The sequence below is a fragment of the Halichoeres trimaculatus genome, unplaced genomic scaffold (genome assembly GCF_033239565.1).
Source record: "Halichoeres trimaculatus isolate MK-OKI-2021-1 unplaced genomic scaffold, fHalTri1.1 fHalTri1_scaffold_11, whole genome shotgun sequence".
NCBI classification, from domain to species: Eukaryota; Metazoa; Chordata; class Actinopteri; order Labriformes; family Labridae; genus Halichoeres; species Halichoeres trimaculatus.
Window position 1 is genome coordinate 12,295,347 of NW_027437189.1, and position 9,205 is coordinate 12,304,551.

The window sequence follows — 9,205 nt, forward strand, 5'->3', positions numbered from 1 at the left end:
TTCATGAATGGGTTTCTGATCTGAAGTGGGAGGGCCCGTCATCTGACTTCACCAGGCAGGAAAAAGTGGGTGTTGCTGCGCTGTAGTGTTTGGTCTGGTGCGATGCATCTTCATGACTGTTTTTAACACAAGAGTAGCGGTTCACTGTGCTTACGGACTGCAGTGGAGCTTTCAGCTGCTTGCAGAGCATACATCCATCCGTTGAGACGTGCAGGCCAAGGAACCATCGTGCAAAAAAAGCTAGTTCCAGCCCAGCGAGACGGGAAAGGGGAGAACCGTGTCCGTGAGCCATGGGTTTCCGCAAGAAGAACAAGAGCCCACCTGTGCTGAGCCACGAGTTTGTGATCCAGAACCATGCCGACATGGTTTCTTGTTTGGCCATGATTATCCTCCTCGGCCTGATGTTTGAGGTACTGTGTGAGTGGACAGGACACGAGCTGTTGTTAGCCGAGTGATGCTAGCTGCCGCTAACTCACGTTAGCTGACATGACAGCAGCAACAGCACTCCAGGGGCAGGGCGCTAGCTTCTCTTTCCCCCTTACTTCTCATGTGTCTCAGTGCTTGCCAGAGAAGATGGCGAGGAGGCCCTCACAGCTGACAGGTCTTTTTTATTTTACCAGTAGCAGTATCTATCCCCCTCATAGAAAACATCAGAAATAACGTTTACCTGGCCTTGGGCAACAAGGTAGTCAAGGTAAGAGTATGGGGCCACGCTACATATTTGATGGACAGAGCTAGTTTCTTGGCACGTTTGGCTGTAACAAGATAGCTTTCCCCTAAGTAACCTGTCCTTACATTAACTCAGCCTCTTAACCGTAAGTAGTGTGAAAACTGAGCAGAGTATTCCTCACCAACATTTATTTATGAAGATGAATCTGAAATCACATTCTGAACATACTGTCATTCTGGCAAAGTCATTGCTGAAATCATAGTTAACTCTTCAGCAATTGAGCAATATATCAAGTTTTGCAAGAAGCTCCAAGCATTTTAGCGTGGTAAATTGGGATCTAACAGTGAAAAGGCAGCCTAATATCATTAAACTTTGGAATGTTTGCTGATGTTTTTGATGGGTTGCAGCTGCAAGGTTCATCTTCTGTTTCCTTGTGTATAAAGATAACATGACCAAGAGTAATGCTAACTTACACTCCATAATACCTGCTTATCACTGAGTTTTGTTTATTATTGTGTTTGTGTAAATCCTTGTACTCCTTTGTGTTCCAGGTCACAGCAAAATTTGCCATCATGTTCATCACAGTCCAATATAATGTCACACAAGTTCTTGGTGAGCCATGTATTTTTATTTGTCTCATTTAGAATAATGAGATGTCAATTTATATGGCACTTTGGTGATTGTTTATTCTGGTGTGTTAAATCATTTGCATCTGACATAAGGGTTTGTTCCTTTTCTCCAGATGAGAAGACTGAGCCTGTGAACCTTTACCAATACGGCCCTAAAGATGTGGCTACTGTGTTTTTCTACTTGCTTATCGCGGTCATCCTTCATGCACTAATACAGGAATACATTCTTGACGTGAGTACTATCATGTTGGCCTGCATTGGATATAATTTTTACACCCAAGATCTGATCTAGATCTTTGGGACCATGTGTTTTATATTGGTATAAGGAAATCACTATTAAGAAAGTTGTTCTAACACTGACGCTAGCATAAAAACACCACCGATACCTTCTTTCAAGGATAAACTTATACAGCTCCAAAAAGTCAATGAAAGCAGATATGATGTATTTATGTTGCCATTTTTTTTTTAAATGTATTTCATGGAAATAAATCATTGTGAAATAGTTAACAACAGTAGTTATAGTATGTGGCTTGTTACTTTTACGCAAGGTTATTAAAATGCAAAGGACACTGGTCAAATCTATGAAAAGCACCATTATGTTGAATACCATAGTTTTTCTTGATTTCCCTTTCCTTTTTGGATAAAAGGCATCTAAATTTAGCTTCACCAGTATTTAGGTCAGGATTCCTTTAGTGTCCTTTAGCCATACAACATCATGATAGTCCCAAATCCCATTACTACTGAAGTGGTATTTAAAAATGATAAAAGAACAAATGTAGCTATTAAAAAAAACTCTTGAAAGTCTTCAAAAAAAAATCATAAAAGACTTATTAAAGCTGATCACCTGCATATTTTCTTTTTCTAGTCTATTATATTAAAACATTGCCACATGTGCTGACTTTGTTCTTGTTTGTGAGTTAAGTTTTGGAGATAATCAGATCCGAACCTCCCAGCTGCACTAAGACATGATAGAGAGAGTGCTCGTGTTTTTGATCGCATCTCTTATCTTTCAGATAATGAATTTCCAGTGGGAGAATATCAACTGTAGCATAATATTTTTTATTCCAAAAATATAACAAAAACCTTTTTATAGAACATATTCAACAGTGTGGAGTTCTTTTTAACAGCTGTCTGTTTTGAGATCAGAGTCCCACTCTTTCATGCCTGTCCTCAAACAACAATTGTGTGCCCTTGTGATCTTTGAAAGATTCTGCTTCTGCCAAAAGATATACTCACAATTGCTTTTCAATTGAACAAATAGAGAATGAAAATGCATTAACTTGATGCTTAAAATAATTGTCCACTATATTTTGTTTGTTTGTTTCAGGCCAAGTAAACTTGTCAAGCATACCTTTCAAGAACAAAGGACAGGACTTGGTGTTCCCAACCTCCACATTTAATATGTGAACTTGTGTTTTATTTCAGAAAATGAACAGGAGGTTGCACCTGTCAAAAACCAAACACAGTAAATTCAACGAGTCCGGACAGCTCGCTGCGTTCTACCTGTTCTCCTTTATCTGGGGCTGCAGCATCCTCACAGCGGTACGAGGGTCAGGACCTAGAGAAACACAATGTCCCAGCATGCATTAGGCTTTATCATAATCTCTGTCTCCTTATTTCTCTAACAGGAGGACTTTGCTACGAATCCTACTTTCTTATGGGAAGGTTACCCACACACTCACATGGTGTAAGTGAAGATTTATTGATGCCTTATTATCTTCAGCTCATATTTACAGTTTAGTTGTTACCCCAGAAGAATTCAAAACAAAGCAGTCAGTTCTGGTTATGATGATTTCCAGTGAGACTCAATTTTCTCTCAGGTATAAATGAGAGAACTGAACATGGTCTGTTGTGAATTGATTTTACTGCAGTTGCTGAAATAGTGCCCTGGCTGTAACCTCGGCACAACCTTTCTTCTGTCTAGTTTTCAGGTTAAATTCTTCTACATTTGCCAAATTGCCTATTGGCTCCATGCACTTCCCGAGCTGTACTTTCAAAAAGTACGAAAGGTGAGTGTCTCTCTGTTTTTATTTTTTTTTTAACACACTTGGGAAAAATTTCATAGTTATAGTGGGTGACACAGTGATTGCAAGAGTGTGTTTAAGTAAGTTTGGGTTTTACCACTACGTTGATTTGTTTTTTGTGGAGCACAGATGGCCTCATGGTCTAGGTCTTGCTACATAAGGTTTGTCCTGGGTTTGAATCTAGCCTGTGGCATTTTCCCTGCATTCACTCCCTGCTCTCACCCTGTTTACTACATCATCCACTGTCCTCCTCTGTACAATTAAAAGCATAAAAAAAACATAAAAAAGACAAAAATAGCTTTGATCTGTTTTGTATCCCAGTAGAATTTTTTTCCAGTGTTAAAGCTAAATTGGAGCTAATCAGCCCTTGCCTGAATATAAAGGGTTGCAAACTTGAAATAAAATTATTAAATATAAATTTTCTTGAAGGGTTCATTATGAAATGTTTTGTTGATCTGGTACCCAGTCCACCAAGCTGTTTAGTTCAGTCACTGACGATTCTCTCCTTCTTCTTAATTTGGTTTCTACAGGAGGACATCCCTCGCCAGCTCTATTACATTTGCCTTTATGTCGTCCACATCACTGGTGCCTATGTCCTAAAGTGAGTAATATTATATTTCTTAAGTACAAAAGATTTTTTTTAAATGGTGCTTTGAATGTACCAATAGGATTCCTGTTGAGGTTTCTTTTATTTTCCTCTCACAAACGTCCACATTTTTCACTGTCAGCTAACTTTTTCTCAGTATGGAGAATAATAACCCAACATTTCATTCTGTGTTTATGCTTAAAATCCCTATCTGTTATCTAATATCTTATCCAATCCTTGATTTTCCCCATTATTTATCATCTCTATTCAAGATTTGGTACAAAGGCATTCTGGAAAACTTTCAGGTTATTCAGTTTCCACCACAGAAAATTACAGAATTCAAATATTTTTTTCAAAAATTGGTCATTGGCTACAGTTTTTAAGTTTTATCTATCCAGTAACTCGCACAAATAGTAAATCCTCTTATAGTAAGTTTAGCAATCTAAGTTCGGATCTCAGTTTCTGTTCTGTGATCCATTAACCCTGATACAAGAAGACTTCTTCTGTGTAGTTGCCCTGAAAGTACTTCAAAAGTTCTTGAATTTAATTCTTAAAAGGCTGTCTTAACCCTGACACACAAGGGTGTAACACTTGGAAGCGCCACATCTTGGGAGCGTCACATCTTTTATACCCAGACCTATAAGCAGAGCAGCTCTCGTTATTTCTCCTGAGTTGTCTTTGGTCAGAATGAGTCGGGATCTGTGTGATGCACCGTAGAGGTTAGGGTTATTTGAATCATAGGCAAATAGTTAGCAGTGACTGTCAAATAGTATTGTGGCCTGAAATGCCCATCTCTGGTCACTTCTGACTTGCCTCCTCCTCTCTGTGTCCCATCATGTTTAGTCTCCACCGACTGGGCCTGGTGCTGCTGGTCCCTCACTACCTGGTGGAGCTCCTGTTCCACGCTTCGCGCCTCTTCTACTTCAGCGATGAAAACAAGCAGAAAGGGTTTGTCTTATTTTCAGATAAAAAAGAAGTTTAAATTCTCTGAACTAGTGAAGAAATATTTGGGTACTGTGGGCTAATGTAACAATGTTTTCCCTTCAGTTTTACCCTGTGGGCACTTCTTTTCGTCATCGCTCGCCTCCTCACCCTCACACTTTCAGTTCTGACATTTGGCTTTGGACTGCCCCGCACAGAAAACCAAGGCTTCTCTCTAGCTGATGGAAACTTCAACGTACTCACCATAAGGCAAGTATGAATGAATGGAAGTTTTCAGGAAAAGCCCATCATATTAGGCTGTGTAGTATTTTTGCGGTGGCAATAAACTTATCAACCAAGTTTCATTTTCAGTGAAGCTTTTGTTTTTCATTAACTGCTTCCCCCTCACCTCTTAGGATGACTTGTCTGGCAGCTATCTGCCTGACGCAGGCTTGGATGATGTGGAAATTCATTAACTTCCAGTTGAAAAAGTGGAGAGAGCACAGCCAGAACCAGGCGTCAAAGAAAAAGGTTGTCAGCCCAAAGAGCAAACCTCACAAAAAGGAGCCTGCGAGAGGTAAGTATACAGGGGGAAAGTGTGTTTATACCCTCTACAGTTAAAAATGGTTTGATTGGGCCTTACAGTTTACGCCTCATACCTTTAATGTTTTCTGTTCTGTTGCTCTAATGCTCACATGTATACTAACCAGAGATGTTTCCACTCACCTTTCTTCTCAGGAGGTTCTGCCAATGGGGTTGTGAAGTTAGAAGATAAAACATCGCCTCGAGCAAGAAAAGCCAAAGCCTCATAGAGGTGGAGAAATTCAGAAGAGGAAAAAAAACTGATTTAGGGAGTTCTGACGATGTGACTCTATGTCTTGACACAACTTCAGATTTTGTCATCTGCTCTCCAAAACAAATGTTTAAGCGCACTAAGAAACCTTACATAACTGTCCCTTTGCAGTTGAAACTCTGTTTTTGAGGAAAGTTCAGTGTTATCCCCGGCTAGAAGTGTTAACTTTTGATCTGGGTTGTCTGCAGATGGGATGTTGGCAGGACAGAGGTGGTTTTGATGCTTTAACGGGATAGATTTAGCTCTTCAAAGTGTCCTTTTGTGTTAAACTGGCTGGGTACTTTAAACTGAGTTGGTCTTCTTTAGTTAATTGTCACGGATCAGCTCACCTCACAGTACGAGAGGAAGTGGATTGACTTCAGGGTAATTTAACATTAAGTGTTGAAGTACAGATGGACTGTATGGGATATTATTTTAAGTTTAGGCCTTATTCAGTTCAGCCTTTCTTTTTTCACAGGTCAGCACTGTGATGTTCTGCTGTTGTCAGGAAAAGATCCTAAATTAACTGCTCCAGAGGAATATTTGTGCTATTAGCTGCAGCTAGAAAACTGAAGCTTGTACTTAACTCCTTCATCAGTGACCGCCTTTGAAATCCCGTCTTTAACAGGATTGAGGCACTTCTTGTGTTTTTGCTTGCTGTTATCACTCGCTGGGTTATCAGCTTCACCCTGTCACAGGGGCCAGTCCAGGTTTGGTGACTCACCAAGAAGAAGCTTTACTGTAACCTGTGATGCTGTATTGATGCACACAGTTAAACCCTCACAGTGGCATGATTGGAAAGTACGAAACTGTGTTCAAAGGTGCGATAAGGTCTTTTTTTCAGTGATGATAATGCATGATGGTTTAAGGCTAAAGACTTTACTGCTAACTCCTACCTGTGCTGTTGAGTTTGCATCTCTCTCTCACACACACACACACACACACACACACATACACACATGCATTCAGTGGCCTTTTCACAACTGCTGCAAGAGGTTTGAGTTATTTATTTTTGCCATATACTTCAGAAGATATTATTTTCTATGCTTTGAGAAGGTATAACCAGCAAACACAGCCGTACATAGCAACTGTGTTTAGTTAATCCAAACAATACAATCTTTCTTCAAGTGTCCTTATGATGTCGATGGTTTGTATCACTCCTTCTGCTCGTGTTATGTTCTGTTTGCTTTCTCTGTTTGCTTTCTGACTCCTTGGGTGTCAGGGGACAAGCTGGTCGCCACTTACCCTGAAAGTTACAGCCCATGGTGCAATGGGAGGTGTGTTTGTGAGGGGGTTGTGTTTGTATGTTTGTGCACTTATCTTGTGTGTTGACAGTATTGTTTTGCCTACTGTTTGTGTGTGAATTAATTGGGTGTGGATGAGGATTATGATGATGAGGACAACAATGTTTATTATTGCCTGTCTTGTTAAAAAATGCCTGCGCGCAGAGCATGAAATGTGACAATCTGTTCATTGACTCCTGCCTTCTTTGTTGGATTCCACCATCGTTTCCTGTCTCTTACTTCACACTTCCATCTTGGCTCCCACAGGATTCGTGTGTGTGTGTGTGTGTGTGTGGATTGGTGTGTTCTGTTGGTTACTAAATGCTTCTGCTCACTGTGTCTGGCCCTTAGGTGACCTGTCCTGTTCGAGAGAGATTCTGTGATTTCTGTCCTGTCTCTTCCTTCTCGCTTCACCTTTTCAATGATTCTGACATTGCTATGGAGAACACGCACTGAACTGTAGTTGACCGAGTCCTTCCCTTTCAATTAGACCAACTACTACTTTTTTAACAGAACTGTGCGTGTGAAGTTCAGCACAGAAAATGAGTAGTTTGGAGTCCGAGTCTGGAGTAGGGAGAAGATAGAGGTGCCGCTCATTTGTGCTCTCTCTTGCACTCCTTATTGGGACTCTAGGTCGTCTTTAAATTGTTGTGTTTGTGTATGGCAGTGTCATAGGAGGAAAGGAGGAGTGGAGGACTTTTGTACAAGCCTGTTATTAAACCGTCTAACATGTAAAAGAGAAAAAAAAGACTTAATCCTACACTGTACTAAAAATGTGTCAGATTTTTAAGCTATTTTTATAGAGCGGGAAAACTCACTGTTGTTCAGCACACACACTTACTAACACACAAACACGTGAATATTTGTTTTGCATCCATCCTGATATTTTTTTTTTTATATAAAAGAATGAAGCTTGCTGAACTGTTAGCTTGGGTTTACATTGTAGTATGAGTGTAAAGTTTTCGTCGCCTTCACCTGGTTTATTTAACTTCATTGCCTTATTAGACAAAAGGAACTCAACTGTTTAACAGTGTTCCTGCTGCAGGCTCACACTGCAGCTTTCACAACGCCATGTTTTACGATAGTGAAAGTACACCAACAAGCTGTCATCATCACATGATTTAAAATAGCTGACCACAGGAGAGGAGGAAACTGTCAGTATCGTGTTTTGTTGGTTTCAGTCTTGCAGGTGTTTTCAGTTCCCGTGGTGGTTGCAGGCCTACATGCGGAGCAAACAAAGTTTAGTTTGCAAAGTGAAACCGTCTGTAAGGTTTTCCTGTTCATCAGATGTCCAACAGTCAGCAGACATGCAGGCTCTGTAACACGAGCTGCTTTGCAGTTCAGTTCCCCCTTTGAGACACAATGGCCTGTTTAGTCCCACAGGAATGCACTTTTTTTGTTTGCGTATATGCATCGTGTCTGAGCATCGCAACACAGCTTCCTTACCTGGGCTGTCTGTACTTTGACGTCCAGTGTTTAAAAAATTGGATTTGTTAAACTTAAAACTTTGTATTTGTATGAAAACAAAGAACTGCAATGGCTCTACTGTATGAGCAGCCTCTAGGTGGCAACAATCATTTATGCATTTGAGATCACTTAAAAAAAGACATGCACAGTAGAGACACATGTTTATTGTATTCTATGACATCACTGCATTGTCCTTGATTTTTTCTTATTTTGCTGCTTGTTTTAAGATGTTATATATATTTTCTTTTCAAATATGTTGTCTCTGAACTGCTCTAATGCTCAATATTTATGCAAATTCTTGTGCATTCTGATTATTTTTGTTTGTCACTTTTTTTATTTTATGTTTGAATAAAGCTTTTATTCATTTCACTAACCTTGTGGAACATGTTTTAAACATACTGCACATTTTTTTAGGAGTGGAAGTGCCACCAGAAAAACCTCATGTTTTAAAGAAAACAGAGCAGAGTTTCAAATTGCCGAGTAAAATATGAGAGCTGTTGGTAGTTATTCACTGCTTAGCTGAACTAGCAGTAACATTTCTTACAGGGCTGCACACAAAATATTTGATTTTGATGTTTCCCTAACTTTGTCTCATTACACATTTCCTCTTTTTTGACTTAAGGATATACTGAAGACCTGCTCAATCCTTGTCTTTTTTTAATTTCAGGAACGATGTCAAAAAACCTAACAGAAATAAATTGGTCAAATCCTTCTTCCTGCTAATTACCACCAGGGGGCAACGCTGAGCTTTTCTTATTTTTGCCCAAGGGACAGGAGCAGTCTGCAGGGGCAA

General features: G+C 39.8%; 1 protein-coding gene across 1 annotated transcript; it reads left to right on the forward strand.

Moving 5' to 3' along the window:
• The first annotated feature begins 15 nt into the window (after positions 1-15).
• LOC141799484 (translocating chain-associated membrane protein 1-like 1) lies at positions 16-8,781 on the forward strand. The gene is made up of 11 exons (XM_074681733.1): positions 16-410; positions 1,222-1,282; positions 1,413-1,531; positions 2,725-2,841; positions 2,928-2,986; positions 3,224-3,308; positions 3,854-3,924; positions 4,753-4,857; positions 4,957-5,100; positions 5,247-5,407; positions 5,569-8,781. The coding sequence occupies exons 1-11, from the start codon at positions 291-293 to the stop codon at positions 5,640-5,642; spliced, it is 1,116 nt and encodes a 371-aa protein (XP_074537834.1). The 5' UTR covers positions 16-290; the 3' UTR covers positions 5,643-8,781.
• The last annotated feature ends 424 nt before the right edge of the window (positions 8,782-9,205 follow it).

Bases quoted from the DNA above. Each gene is read 5' to 3' on its own strand.
- LOC141799484 (XM_074681733.1), top strand. From the start codon at position 291: ATGGGTTTCCGCAAGAAGAACAAGAGCCCACCTGTGCTGAGCCACGAG. The intron at 411-1,221 runs GTACTGTGTGAG...TTTGTGTTCCAG, and splicing joins TCCTCGGCCTGATGTTTGAG to GTCACAGCAAAATTTGCCAT. The intron at 2,842-2,927 runs GTACGAGGGTCA...TTTCTCTAACAG, and splicing joins GCTGCAGCATCCTCACAGCG to GAGGACTTTGCTACGAATCC.